Source organism: Pleurodeles waltl, chromosome 12, assembly GCF_031143425.1.
Source record: "Pleurodeles waltl isolate 20211129_DDA chromosome 12, aPleWal1.hap1.20221129, whole genome shotgun sequence".
NCBI lineage: Eukaryota > Metazoa > Chordata > Amphibia > Caudata > Salamandridae > Pleurodeles > Pleurodeles waltl.
Genome location: NC_090451.1, coordinates 583,018,868 through 583,038,400, shown reverse-complemented (window position 1 = coordinate 583,038,400; position 19,533 = coordinate 583,018,868). Strand labels below are relative to the sequence as shown.

Sequence of the window (19,533 nt, the reverse complement as noted above, 5' to 3'; positions counted from 1 at the left end):
GCACTAGAGGTTGCAGTAGGGGTTGTGGTAGTGGAAGGCTTGGTGCTTTTCTTTGGACAACTGGCATCAGTTGTCCAATGGCCTTTTATTTTACATAAATAGCACCATGGTTTCTTTACTTGATTAGAAGAGGATTTGAACCCACCACCCCCACCAGAGTGTTTTTGTGGGCCTGATGAAGACTCATTTTTAGATTTGTCCCCACCCTTGTCAGAAGACTTACCATCCTTCTTCTTGCCATCCTTGTCACCCCTGTATGAACTTTTCTGTTCACCCTTGTTCTGACCCATTTGTCTGCCTTCTTTCCCAATTCTTGGAGAGAGGTCAGATCTGAGTCCACTAGATATTGGTGTAACTAATCAGACACACAGTTATTAAGAATATGCTCTCTCAGGATTAGATTGTACAGGCTTTCATAGTCAGAAACTTTACTGCCATGTAACCACCCCTCTAAGGCCTTCACTGAATAGTCAACAAAGTCTATCCAGTCTTGTGAGGACTCTTTTCTGGTTTCTCTGAACTTAATCCTGTATTGTTCAGTGGTTAAGCCAAATCCATCCAAGAGTGCATTCTTCAAAACTGTCAAATTATTAGCATCACTTTCCTTCACAGTAAGGAGCCTATCCCTACCTTTTTCACTGAAAGATGGCCATAGGATAGCAGCCCACTGCCTTTGAGGGACCCCCTGTACCATACAGGCCCTCTCAAGTACAGCAAACCACTTGTTAATGTCATCCCCCTCCTTGTAAGGGGGAACTATCTTGTGCAGATTCCTAGAATCATGCTCTCTCACAGGATTGCTATCAGGAATACTGCTGCTGCCACCATGGGGTCAAAACCCCAACCTCTGTCTCTCTTTTTCTAAGTCTATGGATTCCCTGTCTACAGCCAGCTGTTGCTGTTTTAGCTTCAGCCTGGACTCTTCCACTCTCAACTTATTGAGCTCCGTTTCAAACATCTTGTCATCAGGGTGGGTGGGTTGGGAATGTTTTGACACAGAAGAAAGATTTGAATGAGCAGTGGGAGACCTGTCCCTAACAGTTGGGACCCTAACAACCTGGCCTCCAGGAACAAAAAACATCCCTACTGTGATGGGAGCTTCTATTACTACCAGCATTGCTAGGTGGTCTGCTAAGGGGCAGATTAAGAAGGAAACCCTGTAACACTCTCTCAAGGGGCTCCCCTGAGTCAGAGTGTGAGCTATCTATCAACTTTTCAGATGAGGTGCCACCCTTGGCTGTACCATTCTCAATAAGCATATTAGACAGTAACTCTCTAGAAGGGTTCTTACCTACCACTAAACCTCTATCAATGCAGAGACTCCTTAGGCTCTTAAAGTTAAGGTGGTCATAAGTTGTACTGACCAAATTAAGAGGGGTTCCTACATCAGACATGATAGAAAAAGGTTTAGAGACAGATAAAGGATAGAAAAAGTTTCGGGACTTTTTAAGGAACAAGAAAAAAACGTTCAAATTTTTGAAAGATTAGGAGTACTTTTCAGCACTTAGCACATAGTGTAAGAGAAGAAAAGCAAAACTTTTTGGTTAGGTGTACATACACTGAACTTGTTTTGTGTATTATTCTCTTATGAAAAGTACAAAATGACAAAGTGGTAAGTAGTTGCAAGCACTTATCCCACCACTGCACAACCAATGTAGGAGGCTGGCCTGGCTTGTAGTGGGTACCAAGGGGTACTTACACTCTGTACCAGGTCCAGTTATCCCCTATTAGTGTAGAAGAGGTGTTTCTAGCAGCGTAGGCTGATAGAAGGTAGCTACGGCAAAGCGGCTTAGGCTGAACTAGGAGACATGCAAAGCTCCTACTATACCACTGGTGTCATACGCACAATATCATAAGAAAACACAATACACGAATATACTAAAAATAAAGTTACTTTATTTTTATGACAATATGCCAAAAGTATCTCAGTGAGTACCCTCAGTATGAGGATGCCAAATATACACAAGATATATGTACACAATACCAAAAATATGCAGTAATAGCAAAAGGAAGTAATGCAAGCAATGTAAGTATACAGTAGGTTGCAATAGGAGCACATAGGTATAGGGGCAACACAAACCATATACTCCAAAAGTGGAATGCGAACCACGAATGGACCCCAAACCTATGTGAGCTTGTAGAGGGTTGCTGGGACTGTAAGAAAACAGTGAGGGTTAGAAAAATAGCCCACCCCAAGACCCTATAAGGTAGGTGTAAAGTGCACCTACCACCCCCAGAGAGCACAGAAGTCGTGATAGGGGGATTCTGCAAGGAAAACCAACACCAGCAAAGCAACAACAGTGGATTTCCGGACCTGAGTACCTGTAAGAGAAGGGGACCAAGTCCAAGAGTCACAACAGTGTCGAGAGTGGGCAGATGCCCAGGAAATGCAAGCTGAGGGTGCAAGGAAGCTGCCACCGGATGGGAGAAGCTTGGTGTTTTGCAAGAACGAAGAGGACTAGGAACTTCCCCTTTGGAGGATGGATGTCCCACATCGTGAAGAAGCTTGCAGAGGTGTTCCCACGCAGAAATACCGCAAACAAGCCTTGCTAGCTGCAAGGGTCGCGGTTAGGGTTTTTGGATGCTGATGTAGCTCAGGAGGGACCAGGATGTCGCCACTTGGATGAGGAGACAGAGGGGGCGCCCAGCAAGTCAGGGAGCCCTAACAGAAGCAGGCAGCACCTGCAGAAGTACTGGATTAGGCACTTAGAAGAGGAGTAAACCGGAGTCCACCCGAAGTCACAAAAGGGAGTTCCACGACGCAGGAGGACAACTCAGAAGGTTGTGCACTGCAGGTTAGAGTGTCGGGGACCCAGGCTTGGCTGTGCAAAAAGAAAATCCTGGAAGAGTGCACAGGAGCCGGAGCAGCTGCAAATCACGCGGTACCCAGCAATGCAGTCTAGCGTGGAGAGGCAAGGACTTACCTCCACCAAACTTGGATTGAAGAGTCACTGGACGGTGGGAGTCACTTGGACAGAGTTGCTGAGTTCCAGGGACCACGCTCGTCATGCTGAGAGGGGACCCAGAGGACCGGTGATGCAGTCTTTTGTTGCCTGCGGTTGCAGGGGGAAGATTCCGTCGACCCACGGGAGATTTCTTCAGAGCTCCTGGTGCAAGAAGGAGGCAGGCTACCCCCAGAGCATACACCACCAGGAAATAGGCGAGAAAGCCGGCAGGATGAAGCGATACAAGGTTTCAGTAGTCGTCTTTGCTACTTTGTTGCGGTTTTGCAGGCGTCCTGAGCAGTCAGCGGTCGATCCTTTGGCAGAAGGTGAAGAGGGAAATGCAGAGGAACTCTGGTGAGCTTTTGCATTCGGTATCTGAAGAATTCCCCAAAGCAGAGACCCTAAATAGCCAGAAAAGGAGGTTTGGCTATCTAGGAAGGAGGATAGGCTAGTAAGAAAATTAAGAGCCTATCAGAAGGAGTCTCTGACGTCACCTGCTGGCCCTGGCCACTCAGAGCAGTCCAGTGTGCCAGCACAACTCTGAATCCAAGATGGCAGAGGTCTGGGGCACGCTTGAGGAGCTCTGGGCACCTGCCCTGGGAGGTGCAGGTCAGGGGAGTGGTCACTCCCCTTTCCTTTGTCCAGTTTCGCGCCAGAGCAGGGCTGGGGGATCCCTGAACCGGTGTAGACTGGCTTATGCAGAGATGGGCACCATTTGTGCCCATCAAAGCATTTCCAGAGGCTGGGGAGGCTACTCCTCCCCAGCCCTGACACCTTTTTCCAAAGGGAGAGGGTGTAAAACCCTCTCTCTGAGGAAGTCCTTTGTTCTGCCTTCCTGAGCGAAGCCTGGCTGGACCCAAGGAGGGCAGAAGCCTGTCTGAGGGAATGGCAGCAGCTGCAGTGAAACCCCGGGAAAGGCAGTTTGGCTGGACCCGGGTCTGTGCTAGAGACTCGGGGGATCAGGGAATTGTCTCCCCAATGCCAGAATGGCATTGGGGTGACAATTCCATGATCTTAGACATGTTACATGGCCATGTTCGGAGTTACCATTGTGACGCTATACATAGGTAGTGACCTATGTATAGTGCACGCGTGAAATGGTGTCCCCGCACTCACAAAGTCTGGGGAATTTGCCCTGAACGATGTGGGGGCACCTTGGCTAGTGCAGGGGGGGCCCACACACTAAGTAACTTTGCATCCAACCTTCACCAGGTGAAGGTTAGACATATAGGTGACTTATAAGTTACTTAAGTGCAGTGGTAAATGGCTGTGAATTAACGTGGACGTTATTTCACTCAGGCTGCACTGTCAGGCCTGTGTAAGAATAGTTAGATCTCCCTATCGGTGGCAAAAGAAATGCTGCAGCCCATAGGGATATCCTGGAACCCCAATACCCTGGGTACCTCAGTACCATATACTAGGGAATTATAAGGGTGTTCCAGTATGCCAATGTGAATTGGTGAAATTGGTCACTAGCCTGTTAGTGACAACTTGGAAAGCAGAGAGAGCATAACCACTGAGGTTCTGGTTAGCAGAGCCTCAGTGAGACAGTTAGGCATCACACAGGGAGCACATACTTATGAGCACTGGGGTCCTGGCTAGCAGGGTCCCAGTGACACATAACAAACTTACTGACAACATAGGGTTTTCACTATGAGCACTGGGCCCTGGCTAGCAGGATCCCAGTGAGACAGTGAAAACACCCTGACATACACTCACAAACAGGCCAAAAGTGGGGGTAACAAGGCTACAAAGAGGCTACTTTCTCACACAGACTGACAAGTAGGCCACAAACCATGAGCCCTGGGGTCCAGGCTAGCAGGATCCCAGTGAGACAATTAAAGCACACTGCCAAACAAGCCAAACATGGGGGTAACCATGCTAGGAAGAAACTACTTCTCACAGGTAGCATTATGGGCAAAACAATGGATTGGGATTAGGCAAATGAGACTGCCAGTGGCTGAGATCAATTCAAGAATTCCATCCATCACCTTGTTGTTTTCCCCTATGCAAGTTCCAGCATGTAGTGCTGAGATTGCAGACAAGGGAAGAAACATGTTAGTCACAAGGATGCACATCTGTATTGCACAAAAAAATATTGACTTAAGGAGAAGAGAGACCTTCTATCCGAACTGCAGGCATCTCGGGAGGAGAGTGGATGCATGTGAATTTACAGCACTATTTGCTATGAACAGAAGCTTACAGGGTAGTATCATTTTCAGTTTGTAGCATTGCTGCTGAAGATACACATGCCCTTCATAGACTGTAAAGATGGCCTCTCCATACGTGGTGGCTAGCTTGGACGATGCAATTGTCTGGATAGAGTGTCTAGCCAACCAATGACTGTTGTGTGGTTAGAACATACACACAGTAGTGCTTAATAAACGTGTGTAAGATTGACCTTGTAGCCAGCTTGTGTATGTCAGCTGGGGAATGTTTCCTAAGTCATCCATGGTAGCAGCCCTCCTTAGAGCAGAGTTAGCCAAAGGAATAACAGGAAGGGCTCTTTTGGCTTGGAGATGGGAGGTCATTATGCATGTTCCTATCCATCTAGCAGTCCCTGCACTGGAAATAGGCAGCCCGTTCTGAGGCTTTGCAAATGCCACAAACGATTGGTCAGTTTTGCAAAAAAAGTTTGTTTTGAAATACATGAGAGCATGTTTAACGTCTGTGGTGTGGAGTGCTCTGTCAGCTATACAGTCTGGCTGGGGGAAGACTGAGAGCTCTATAGTCTAGTTAAGGTGAAAGGGAAAACCACCTTAGAAAGGAACTTAGGGTTTGTCCTTATTACTACCCTGTCATTGTGAACTTGTATGATGGGCTACTGAAGTTGAGGGCCTGCAGCTCAACAATGTGGTGTAAAGAGGCTATTCCCACAAGGAAGGCTACTTATACTACTATAGCAGGCAAGAATGTAAGGGTTCAAATGGGGGATCCACAAGCCTAGTGAATGCAATATTAAGGTTCCACATTGGCGCTGGGGGGACACTAGGAAGTATGACACTTTTTAAGCCTTCCATGAATGCCTTCATCACAAAGATGCAAAAGACGGTGGAATGCTCCTTGTTTTGCATGCATGTGGTTATATAGCTAGATGATATCTTAAACGGCAAGTCTAAGAGAATCTAATTCTTGGTAAATGCAGTACTGGACATATTATCTCCATTTTGTGGCATAGCACGCCCGTGTGTTATGTGTACGGGACTCACGCAGGATGTTCACGCATTCCCAGAGGATGCCTAAGTAAACAAATTCAATGACCTCAAGTGCAAGAGTGCTAGACTGAGTTGCTCGGGATCTGGATGTCTGAAATGGCCTTGGTTCCTGGTACAAAGGTCCAGCCTCTTCGAGAATGTCTCATGAGGGCTGATCAACATCTCTATTAGGGCTGAATACCTGGACTGCCTGGCCCACTTGAGGGCTAGAAGAATGACCGTTCTCACTGAGATGACTTTGCAGTTGAAAATAGGTACAAGCTGGACCAAGGCTGCAACCCTTTGAGGACTTGGGTAGGCTTTGCCAGGGACTTTAGTTACAACCGCTCCCAGAAAGGGTCGGATCTGTAGGGGATGGAGGTGGAACTTGGCCATATTTATAGTGGACTCACGACTGTGAAGAAGTGAGATGGTCGCCTGTGTATGCTGTAGGCACTGCTTGCACCCTTGATCAGCCAATCCCTGACACAGGGGAAAACGTGTACACCTCCTCTCCTTAAGTGGGCAGCCACCCCTACCAGGTACTTGGTGAAGACCCTTGGGGCATTGATGACATCAAAGGGAAGTATGTTGAAATGATAATGCCAGGAAATGCAGGTAGCATTTGTGGGCAGGATGGAAGGGGATATGAAAGTAGGCATCTTTGAAGTCTAATGCTACCATGTAGTCACCTTGCTGGAGTAGAGGTATGGCATCCTGCAGAGTCACCATGTGGAAATGTTTGTAGAAAATATATCTGTTGAGGGGTCTGAGAAAGATGTCCTTTTTGGGGATAGGGAAATATACTGAACCAACCCTTCTGCCTCATTAGTGGATGGGGACTACCTATATTGTGCCCTTTTGGAGAAGCGCTAGGACCTCTTCCACTAATGGTCATAGATGCTCCTTGCTGAGGTATTTGTGGGGTGGGGGGGAATGTTGGGTGGGGTGTGACAAGTTCTAGTCATTAGCCATGCAGAACTGTGCCGGATACCCACAGGTGTTGTGCGGTAGGGGAGAGTCAGTGTCTAGTGGCAGCGTGCCCCTACCTCTGTTGTTACTGCTCATGTTCGCCCCCTGGGAGTATTCACTGGGAGACTGCTGGTTGTAGGCCTGCAGCTGCCACTAAAATGAAGAAGGGGTTTATGGGGAGACTGCATATATTGCCTGCCTTGTACTGCTGCCTCTGAAAGAATCTCAATGAAGTGGATGCCTGGGGGGCACACCTAGCCTTGACCGTATCGGTATCTTTTTTTTTTTTCCTTTTCAGTTTCTTCAGCGTTTGGTTTACCTGTGAAGCTAAAAGGTGTTTGCAAGTAGGTTCAGAAAATGTTGTTGTACCTCTGGTTCAAACCAGAATCACAAAACCAGGTGAAGAGTCTTATTAGGATGCTAGTATTGATTCAATTAGCTGCAGTGTCAGCAGCAGGTAGTGCATAGTGTCTTATGGTATTGGAAATATTTTTTCCTTCTGCCGCAAACTCTTCATCCCTGTGCCTATATTCGTCTGGGAGATGCTTGCATTTTGTTCTAGTTAGAAAAGTGGTGCAAACACTGCAGAACACAATAGAATGCAATGGGAGACAACAGGCCTAGGGGCAAAACAAACGATATACTCCAAAAGTGGAATGCAAACCTAAATGGACCCCAGGCCTAGTACAGTGTGCAGAGGGTCGCTGGGAGTGTAAGAAAACACTATGGGTGTCCAAGATACCCCACCCCAAGACCCTGAAAAGTAGGAGTACATTTACCCTACTACCCCAGAAAGACAGTAAACTCGAGATAGGGGATTCTGCAAAGACAAAAACTGACTGCAAAGCACTGAAGACGGATTCCTGGAACTGTAAAGGAAGGGGACCAAGTCCAAGAGTCACGCTAAGTGTCCAGGGGGGGCAGGAGCCCACTTAACCCCAGATGAAGGTGCAAAAGGGCTGCCTCTGGGTGGAATAAGCATGCTGGAGGATGCAGAGTTTTTTCCACGCAGAAAGACCGCAAACAAGCCTTGCTAGCTGCAAGAGTCGCAGTTGAAGGTTTTGGGAGCTGCCAGGGCCCAGGAAGGATCAGGAGGTCGCCCCTTGGAGGAGGAGACAGAGGGGGCGCTCAGCAACACAAAGAGCCCACGCAGAAGAAGGGAGCACCCGCAGAAGCACCTGAACAGGCGTCCAGAAGACCTAAGCACGACGGTCGACTCAGCATAACAAAATAGAGTCCCGCGAAGGCGGAGTCCAACTCAGAGAGTTGAGCAATGCAGGACGGAGTGCTGGGGACTTGGGCTATGCTGTGCACGAAGGAAGTCTTGCAAAAGTGCACAGAAGCCCTAGCAGCTGCAGTTCACGCAGTACACAGGATTACTGTCTGGCGTGGGAAGGCAAGTACTTAACTCCACCAAATTTGGACAGAAGGACCACTTGACTGTCGGGGACACTTGGATCCAGCTCCTGTGTTCCAGGGACCACACTTGTCAAGATGAGAGGGGACCCAGAGGACTGGTGATGCAGACATTTGGTGCCTGGGTTTGCAGGGGGAAGATTCCGTCGACCACAATGCTGCTGGTGCCCCTTCTTTCTACTTTGTTGTGGTTTTGCAGGAGTCCTGGAGCAGTCAGCGGTAGATCCTTGGCAGAAGACGAAGAGTGAAGTGCAGAGGAACTCTAGTGAGCTTTTGAATTAGTTATCTGATGAGAAACCCACAGGAGAGACCCTAAATAGCCCTCAGAGGAGGATTGGCCACTGAGAAAGGTAAGTACCTATCAGGAGGGGTCTCTGACGTCACCTGCTGGTACTGGCCACTCAGAGCTGTCCATTGTACCCCAACACCTCTGTATCCAAGATGGCAGAGGTCTGGGACACACTGGAGGAGCTCTGGGCACCTCCCCTGGGAGGTGCTGGTCAGGGGAGTGGTCACTCCCCTTTCCTTTGTCCAGTTTCGGGCCAGAGCAGGGCTGGGGGATCCCTGAACCAGTGTAGACTGGCTTATGCAGAGAGGGCACCATCTGTGTCCATCAAAGCATTTCCACAGGCTGCGGGAGGATACTCCTCCCAGCCCTTCACACCTATTTCCAAAGCAAGAGGGTGTAACACCCTCTCTCAGACAAAATTCTTTGTTCTACCTTCCTGGGACCAGGCTGCCCATGCCCCAGGGGGGCAGAAACCTGTCTGATGAGTTGGAGGCAACAGCTGCAGTTGAGACCCCGGAAAGCAAGTTTGGCAGTACCCGGGTTCTGTGCTAGAGACCCGGGGATGCATGGAATTGTCCCCCCAATACCAGAATGGTATTGGGGTGACAATTCCATGATCCTAGACATGTTACATGGCCATGTTCGGAGTTACCATGGTGATGCTACATATAGGTATTGACCTATATGTAGTGCACATGTGTAATTGTGTCCCCGCAATCACAAAGTCCGGGGAGTTTGCCCTGGGCAATGTGGGGGCACCTTGGCTAGTGCCAGGGTGCCCACACACTAAGTAACTTGGCACCTAACCTTCACCAAGTGAGGGTTAGACATATAGGTGACTTATAAGTTACTTATGTGCAGTGAAAAGGGCTGTGAAATAACGTGGACGTTATTTCACTCAGGCTGCAGTGGCAGTCCTGTATAAGAATTGTCTGAGCTCCCTATGGGTGGCAAAAGAAATGCTACAGCCCATAGGGATCTCCTGAAACGCCAATACCCTGGGTACCTAGGTACCATATACAAGGGAATTATAAGGGTGTTCCAGTGTGCCAATGAGAAATGGAAAAATTAGTCACTAGCCTGTAGTGACAATTTTAAAAGCAGGGAGAGCATAAACACTGAGGTTCTGGTTAGCAGAGCCTCAGTGATACAGTCAGGCACCACACAGGGAACACATACAGTGCATATAATATGAGCACTGCGGTCCTGAGTAGCAGGATCCCAGTGACACATAGGCAAAAACAAACATACATACACTGAAAATGGGGGTAACATGCCAGGCAAGATGGTACTTTCCTACACAACCCCCTCCCGCCCCCCACACACGAAGGACAATAATGCTAACCTTGCCCAGATGAGTCTTCATTGTCTAAGTGGAAATATCTGGAGAGTCCATCTCCAAACAGGTATGGTCTCAACTTTTTCAGTGCCCACACCACAGCAAAGGCCTCCTTCTCTATGGCAGACCAACGCTTTTCTCTAGGGGTCAACCTTCTGCTGATAAAAGCAACAGGTTCATCCTGGCCCACAGTATTTAGCTGTGATAGCACTGGCCCAACCCCTAATTCAGAAGCATCAGTCTGTACAATGAATTTCTTGGAGTAGCAAGGGCTTTTTAGGACAGGTGCAGAGCACATGGCCTGTTTGAGCTCCTCAAAAGCTTTTTGACAGCTAGCTGTCCATAATACCTTCTTAGGCATCTTTTTGCTAGTGAGGTCATTAAGAGGGGTGTAGGAAAGTACCATCTTGCCTGGCATGTTAACCCCATATTTCACTGTATATATGTTGTTTTAGTTGTATGTGTCACTGGGACCCTGCCAGCCAGGGCCCCAGTGCTCATAAGTGTGCCCTGTATGTGTTTCCTGTGTTATGACTAACTGTCTCACTGAGGCTCTGCTATTCAGAACCTCAGTGGTTATGCTCTCTCATTTCTTTCCAAATTGTCACTAACAGGCTAGTGACCAATTTCACCAATTTACATTGGCATACTGGAACACCCTTATAATTACCTAGTATATGTTACTGAGGTACCCAGGATATTGGGGTTCCAGGAGATCCCTATGGGCTGCAGCATTTCTTGTGCCACCCATAGGGAGATCTGACAATTCTTACACAGGCCTGCCAGAGCAGCCTGAGTGAAATAACGTCCACGTTATTTCACAGCCATTTACCACTGCTCTTAAGTAACTTATAAGTCACCTATATGTCTAACCTTTACCTGGTAAAGGTTGGGTGCTAAGTTACTTAGTGTGTGGGCACCCTGGCACTAGCCAAGGTGCTCCCACATTGTTCAGGGCAAATTCCCCGGACTTTGTGAGTGCGGAGACACCATTACACGCGTGCACTATACATATGTCACGACATATGTGTAGCGTCACAATGGTAACTCCGAACATGGCCATGTAACATGTCTAGGATCATGGAATTGTCACCCCAATGCCATTCTGGCATTGGGGAGACAATTCCATGATCCCCCGAGTCTCTAGCTCAGACCGGGTACTGCCAAACTACCTTTCCCGGGGTTTCACTGCAGCTGCTGCCAACACCTCAGACAAGTTTCTGCCCTCCTAGGGTCCAGCCAGGTTTGGCCCAGGAAGGCAGAACAAAGGACTTCCTCAGAGAGAGGGTGTTACACCCTCTCACTCTGGAAAAAGGTATCAGGGCTGGGGAGGAGTAGCCTCCCCCAGCCTCTGGAAATGCTTTGATGGGCACAGATGGTGCCAATCTCTGCATAAGCCAGTCTGCACCTGTTCAGGGATCCCTCAGCCCTGCTCTGGCGCGAAACTGGACAAAGGAAAGGGAAGTGACCACTCCCCTGACCTGCACCTCCCCTGGGAGGTGCCCAGAGCTCCTCCAGTGTGCTCCAGAACTCTGCCATCTTGGAAACAGAGGTGCTGCTGGCACACTGGACTGCTCTGAGTGGCCAGTGCCAGCAGGTGACGTCAGAGACTCCTTCTGATAGGCTCCTTCAGGTGTTGCTAGCCTATCCTCTCTCCTAAGTAGCCAAACCTCCTTTTCTGGCTATTTAGGGTATCTGCTTTGGGGAATTGCTTAGATAACGAATGCAAGAGCTCATCAGAGTTCCTCTGCATCTCTCTCTTCACCTTCTGCCAAGGAATCGACTGCTGACCATGCTGGAAGCCTGCAAAACTGCAACAAAGTAGCAACGACGACTACTGCGACCTTGTAACACTGATCCTGCCGCCTTCTCGACTGTTTTCCTGGTGGTGCATGCTGTGGGGGTAGTCTGCCTCCTCTCTGCACTAGAAGCTCCGAAGAAATCTCCTGTGGGTCGACGGAATCTTCCCCCTGCAACCGCAGGCACCAAAGAACTGCATCACCGGTCCTCTGGGTCTCCTCTCAGCACGACGAGCGAGATCCCTTGAACTCAGCAACTCTGTCCAAGTGACTCCCACAGTCCAGTGACTCTTCAGTCCAAGTTTGGTGGAGGTAAGTCCTTGCCTCCCCACGCTAGACTGCATTGCTGGGAACCGCGTGTTTTGCTGCTACTCCAGCTCCTGTGCACTCTTCCAGGATTTCCTTTGTGCACAGCCAAGCCTGGGTCCCCGGCACTCTAACCTGCATTGCACAACCTCCTGAGTTGTCCTCCGGCTTCGTGGGACCCTCTTGTGCAACTTCAGGTGAGCTCCGGTTCACTCCACTTCGTAGTGCCTGTTCCGGCACTTCTGCGGGTGCTGCTTGCTTCTGAGTGAGCTCTTTGTCTTGCTGGACGCCCCCTCCGTCTCCTCACGCAATTGGCGACATCCTGGTCCCTCCTGGGCCACAGCAGCATCCAAAAACCCTAACCGCGACCTTTGCAGCTAGCAAGGCTTGCTGGCGGTCTTTCTGCACGAAAACACCTCTGCACGACTCATCACGACGTGGGACATCCATCCTCCAAAGGGGAAGTTTCTAGCTCTTGTAGAATCCACAGCTTCTACCATCCGGTGGCAGCTTCTTTGCACCCACAGCTGGCATTTCCTGGGCATCTGCCCACTCCCGACTTGATCGTGACTTTTGGACTTGGTCCCCTTGTTCCACAGGTACTCTCGTCTGGAAATCCATTGTTGTTGCATTATTGTGTTGGTCTTTCCTGCATAATTCCCCTATCACGACTTCTGTGCTCTTTGGGGAACTTAGGTGCACTTTGGACCCACTTTTCAGGGTCTTGGGGTGGGCTATTTTTCTAACCCTGACTGTTTCTTTACAGTCCCAGCGACCCTCTACAAGGTCACATAGGTTTCGGGTCCATTTGTGGTTCGCATTCCACTTCTAGAGTATATGGTTTGTGTTGCCCCTATCCCTATGTGCCCCCATTGCATTCTATTGTGACTATACATTGTTTGCACTGTTTCTATTGCTGCATATTTTGGTATTGTGTACATATATCTTGTGTATATTTGCTATCCTCATACTGAGGGTACTCACTGAGATACTTTGGCATATTGTCATAAAAATAAAGTACCTTTATTTTTAGTATATCTGTGTATTGTGTTTTCTTATGATAGTGTGCAAGTGACACTAGTGGTACTGTAGGAGCTTCACTTGTCTCCTAGTTCAGCCTAAGCTGCTCTGCTAAGCTACCTTTCTATCAGCCTAAGCTGTTAGACACCCCTCTACACTATTAAGGGATACCTGGGCCTGGTGCAAGGTGTAAGTACCCCTTGGTACTCACTACAAGCCAGTCCAGCCTCCTACAAGGGGCTGCTATGGAGCCATAATTCTTGATGAATCTCCTATAGTACCCTGTGAGGCCTAAAAAGGCTCTCACCTGGGTTTGAGTAGCAGGGGGAGCAAAGCCCATGATAGTCTGGATCTTCCCTTGTAGTGGTGTAATCTGTTCTCCACCTACCAGGTGGCCAAGATAAACCACTTTTCCCTACCCTATCTGGCACTTAGAGGCCTTGATAGTGAGGCCTGCCTTTTGCAGGGCCTCCAAAACTTTCCATAGGTGGACCAGGTGATCATCCTAGGTTGAGCTAAAGACAGCAATATCATCTAGATATGCTGCACTAAAAGCTTCTAAGCCTTGCAGGACTGTATTCACCAGCCTCTGAAAAGTGGCAGGTGCATTTTTCAGACCAAAGGGCATTACTGTGAATTGGTAGTGCCCTCCAATGGTTGAAAATGCAGTCTTAGGTTTAGCATCTTCTGATAACCTAATCTGCCAATACCCTGCAGTTAGATCAAAAGTGCTTAGATACTTGGCAGAAGCCAGTGTATCTATTAGCTCATCTGCCCTGGGTATAGGGTGAGCATCTGTCTTGGTTACTTGGTTGAGCCCTCTATAATCAACACAAAACCTCATCTCTCTTTTTCCATCTTTGGTGTGAGGTTTTGGGACAAGCACAACTGTGCTAGCCCAGGGGCTTTCTGAAGGCTCAATCACCCCTAAGTCCAACATTTTCTGTACCACTTGTTTAATGAAGTCCCTGCCATGGTCAGGCTGCCTATACATTTTACTTTTGACAGGCAGGCTGTCTCCAGTATCAACTGTATGTTCACACCAAGTAGTAGTACCTGGTATAAGTGAAAAGAGTTCAGAAAACTGACTTTAGAGATTGACACAGTTGTCTTTCTGTTCAGCGGTAAGACAATCTGCTAAGACCACTTCCTCCACTAAGCCATCAGCTTCAGTGGTGAGAAGAGATCAGGGAGAGAATCACTCTCTTGTTCCTGTCCCTCATCTGTTGCCATGAGCAGGGTGAGATCAGCCCTGTCATAGTAGGGTTTTAGGCGGTTGACATGAATCACCCTAAGGGGACTCCTGGCAGGGCCCAGGTTTACCAAATAGGTAACCTCACCCTTCTTTTCAACAATTAGATGGGGTCAACTCCATTTGTCTTGGAGTGCTCTTAGGGCCACAGGCTCCAATACCCACACCTTCTGTCCTGGGTGGTACTGAGTCAGGACAGCTTTCTGGTCATGCCATTGCTTTTGCCGCTCCAGGTTGGCCTGAAGGTTTTTACTGGCCTTTTTCATGTACTCACCCATTCTGGATCTTAGGCCAAGTACATAGTCTATTATGTCTTGTTTGGGAGCTTTTAAAGGTTGTTCCCAACCCTCCTTCACAAGAGCAAGGGGACCTCTCACAGGGTGCCCAAAGAGCAGTTCAGAGGGGCTGAAGCCCACTCCTTTTTGGGGTACCTCCCTGTAAGGAAAAAGGAGGCAAGGTAATAGGACATTTCCATCTCCTTCTGCGTTTTTCAGGAAATCCCATTATCATACCTTTGAGAGTTTTATTAAACCTTTTAACCAGAGCATTTGTTTGTGGATGGTAAGGAGTTGTGAACTTGTAAGTTACACCACACTCCTTCCACATTGCCTTGAGGTATGCAGACATTAAGTTACTACCTCTGCTGACACCACTTCCTTAGGGAAACCCACTATGGAAAAGATTCCCAGGAGGGCCTTTGCCACTGCAGGAGCTGTAGTGGTCCTTAAGGGTATGGCTTCAGGATACCTAGTGGCATGGTCCACTACCACAAGGATGAATCTATTGCCTGAAGCTGTTGGAGGGTCAAGGTGGCCAACTATGTCAACCCCTACCCTTTCAAAGGGCACCCCAACTACTGGGAGTGGAATTAAGGGGGCCTTTGGAGTGCCACCAGTCTTGCCAATGGCTTGGCTGGTCACACAAAACTCTTTGGTGTCCTCTGACATATGAGGCCAGTGAAACAGGGGGGCAAGTCTTTCCCAAGTTTGTGTCTGGCCCAAATGCCCAGCCAAAGGAATGTCATGTGCCAAGGTAAGAAGAAACTCTCTGTACTGCAAGGGAATAACCAATCTCCTGGCAGCTCCAGGTTTATGGTCCCTTGACTGTGTACAAGAGGTTGTCTTCCCAATATACCTTATGGCTATCACTGACATCCCCATTCTGCTGCTTGACAGCTTGCGGTCTTAAACCCCTCTAGTGTGGGACAGGTCTGCTGTGCCACACTCAGCTCTTACCTAGCAGGCCCCCTGCACCCAAAAGCTCAGCAGTGTCTGCTGCCAGCTCCTCTGGTGTAGGTTCTGCACAGGGAGAGGATTCCTCTTCTTCAAAAGGGGAATCTTCGGGAGAGGGAGGGATAGTGGGCAAGGATTTACCCTTTCTACCAATAGCTTTTGTGAGCACTTGGTCTATTGTTCCAGGATCCAAGTTTCCCTGTCCTTTCTGCTTTTTGGCCTGAGCCCTTGTCAAAGCAAAAACATATGCCCAGGAATGCCCAGCATTGCTGCATGAGCCTCCAACTCCACTTCTGCCCAAGCTGATGTTTCCAAATCATTGCCTAGTAAGCAATCTACAGGTAATTCAGTGGCTACCACAACTTTCTTTGGACCAGTAACCCCCCTCCCCCCCAAGCTGAGATTCACAACAGCCATGGGGTGGCTAAGAGTGTTGTTATGAGCATCAGTCACTTGGTACTGCTGACCAAGTAGGTGTTGATCAGGGTGGACCAGTTTCTCTATCACCATAGTTACACTGGCTCCTGTGTCCCTGTAGGCCTCAACCTCAACACTATTGATTAGGGGTAGCTGCTTGTACTTACCCATATTAAGGGGACAAGCAACCAAGGTAGCAAAGTCAATTACACCATCAGAGACTAAAACAGCCTCTGTGGCCTCCCTAACAAGACCAACCCCAACTACACTGCCAATAGTGAGCCCAGCTACATCCTTGGATTGGCTATTTGTAGTAGATTTCCCACCACCACTGCTATTACTAGAGGCAACAAAGTAGCAAGACGACTACCAGCAACATTGTAGCACCTAATCCTGCTGGCTTTCTCAACTGTTTCCAGGTGGTGCATGCTCTGGGGGTAGCCTGCCTTCACCCTGCACCAGAAGCTCTGAAGAAATCTCCCATGGGTCGAAGGAATCTTCCCCCTGCTAACGCAGGCACCAAAAGACTGCAACACTGGTCCTCTGGGTCCCCTCTAATCCCAACGAGCGTGGTCCCTGGAAAACAGCAACTCTGTCCAAGTGACGCCCACAGTCCAGTGATTCTTCAGTCCAAGTTTGATGGAGGTAAGTCCTTGCCTCCCCACGCTAGACTGCAAAGCTGTGTACCGCGTGATTTGCAGCTTCTCCGGCTCCTGTGCACTCTTCCAGGATTTCCTTCGTGCACAGCCAAGCCTGGGTCCCCAGCACTCCGTCCTGCAGTGCACAACCTTCTGAGCTGTCCTATGGCATCGTGGGACTCTCTTTTGTGACTTCACGTGGACGCCGGTTCACTTTTCTTCTAAGTGCCTGTTGGGGTACTTCTGCGGGTGCTGCCTGCTTCTGTGAGGGCTCTCTGAGTTGCTGAGCGCCCCCTCTGTCTCCTCCTCCAAAAGGCAACATCCTGGTCCTTCCTGGTCCTCAGCAGCACACAAAAACCTCAACTGCAACCCTTGCAGCTAGCAAGGCTTGTTTGCGGTCTATCTGCGTGGGAACACCTCTGCAAGCTTCATCGCGACGTGGGACATCAGTCTTCCAAAGGAGAACTCCTAGTCCTCTTCTTTCTTGCAGAACTCCAAGCTTCTTCCAACCGGTGCCAGCTTCCTTGCACCTTCAGCTGGGGTTTCCTGGGCTCCTGCCCCCCGTGGACACTGTCGCGACTCTTGGACTTGGTCCGCTTGTCTTACAGGTACTCAGGTCCTGAAATCCGTTTTCAGTGCACTGCTGGTGTTTGTTCTTCCTGCAGAATCCCCCTATCACGACTTCTGTGCTCTCTGGGGGTAGTAGGTGTACTTTACTCCTACTTTTCAGGGTCTTGGGGTGGGCTATTTTTCTAACCCTCACTGTTTTCTTACAGTCCCAGCGACCCTCTACAAGCTCACATAGGTCTGGGGTCCATTCGTGGTTCGCATTCCACTTTTGGAGTATATGGTTTGTGTTGCCCCTATACCTATGTTTTCCTATTGCAACCTATTGTAATTCTACACTGTTTGCATTACTTTTCTTGCTCTTACTTACCTGTTTTTGGTTTGTGTACATATAACTTGTGTATATATCTTATCTTCTTACTGAGGGTACTCACTGAGAAACTTTTGGCATATTGTCATAAAAATAAAGTACCTTTATTTTTAGTAACTCTGTGTATTGTGTTTTCTTATGATATTGTGCAGATGATATAAGTGGTATAGTAGGAGCTTTGCATGTCTCCTAGTTCAGCCTAAGCTGCTTTGCCATAACTACCTTCTATCAATCTACGATTCTAGAAACACCTCTTCTACACTAATAAGGGATAACTGGACCTGGCACAAGGTGTAAATACCTCTGGTACCCACTACAAGCCAGGCCAGCCTCCTACAGTACTATTATAAAGTACATGCATAAACCAAGTATAGAATGTGTAAGTAATCTTTTGTGATAGGCACTATTAGTACCTCACATAAGTTTTGGCTTTTGTCGAATACACTTGCAAGACAGAACTTCTCTGAAAGCGCCAAAGTCAACCATAATAATGAAAGTGAAACAGAGAAGAGTATAATGTAAGCAAATAGTATATAGAAATGCGTTCCAAGGACATACCTGCTAGAATGACCAAGTCAGCATTCTTCAGAGCATCTCTGCGATTCTGCCGGATGTGGAGTGGGCTGTCCCTACCCAACATTCCCCGGGCCATGCCTCCCAGGAAGCAGGGGACAGCAATAGCTTCAAGTGTTTTCCTGTTGAGATGTGTGAACAATATGATGATAAAGATAATACTAGACATCCCCTGAAAAAGCAGTATTAGAAGCAATGAGCCTTTTAAATGAAGAATTGACACACATACAACGACCTCCAAAACATAAAAATTCGTAATTAATGTATGACACAAACATAATTGCTCACTCGGTATCAAGACCGGAGGTTATGCCTACTAATTTCACTTTTACACCAAACCCACCAGATCAAAAAAACAAACAAAAAAAAACCTACATTTCACAACAACTGTAGAGAAAAATGTAATCCAACATCATCCAATCAGAGTCCTTCACTAATGGCACTCAAGAAAGTTGAGTATCCCTCTTTCTTCGCCGGTCCAGGAGCAGATAGTGCCTCTAAAATATGCTTGTTTTCCCCGTTTTCTACTTCATGGGCCTCATTGCTGTCCACCCTGACAACCTCAAGAATTGCCTGAGAGCTCCAGCTCCCTCTGTTCAGTTCCCCAATCTGACAGTCTTCACGCTTCAGCAGCAGGTGATTATCCCTTCTGCGTCGAGCCTATCAGGGCACCTTGGAGGCCCGTAGCTAGACACCCAAACAAGCAGGATCGCCACTCGCTAGCGGCTCCTGATTCATCATTATTATTGAGGACATCACGATTAAACAGTACTTTGAGTCAGAGCTTTAAATGAAAATAAAGAAGTGCGTGTACTCTCTATTTAGAGTATCTGTTTGCACCCGAGTAGTGCCGATACTCATCCATTGTAATGGATTGCAATAGTGCTAAGAAGTGCATGCACTCTCCCCTGACTCCAATTTCATCATACTTTATAAATATAAATACAAATAAATAGAACCCTCGAGGTTCAGCCTACTGAGGTGGCCCACTCCCTTTTGGTGATTCCACTTGTGCTGCATTGTGTCAGCTCATAATATAGTGCTCTGTGCTGGATCTAAGTTGGTCTCCCTTTCCTACCTACAAAATCATACTGGGCAATTCTGGGACCTCTTGGGTCTCAATTATGCAGGATATGTAACAAAACTCCATGGCAAAAGAGGGGGAAGAATTTATCCAGTGGGATGATATTTCTGAAGCAGTGGA

At 48.2% G+C, this 19,533-nt stretch overlaps 1 protein-coding gene across 5 annotated transcripts in view; it reads right to left on the bottom strand.

The window, feature by feature from the left end:
• ILVBL (ilvB acetolactate synthase like) overlaps positions 1-19,533 on the bottom strand; it is a 562,186-nt gene that overhangs the window by 266,632 nt on the left and 276,021 nt on the right. For all 5 annotated transcript variants that reach the window (XM_069217736.1, XM_069217734.1, XM_069217733.1 and 2 more), the window contains exon 9: positions 18,315-18,451. In XM_069217736.1, coding sequence (XP_069073837.1) covers positions 18,315-18,451 — 137 coding nt within the window. The remainder of the gene's footprint in view (positions 1-18,314; positions 18,452-19,533) is intronic.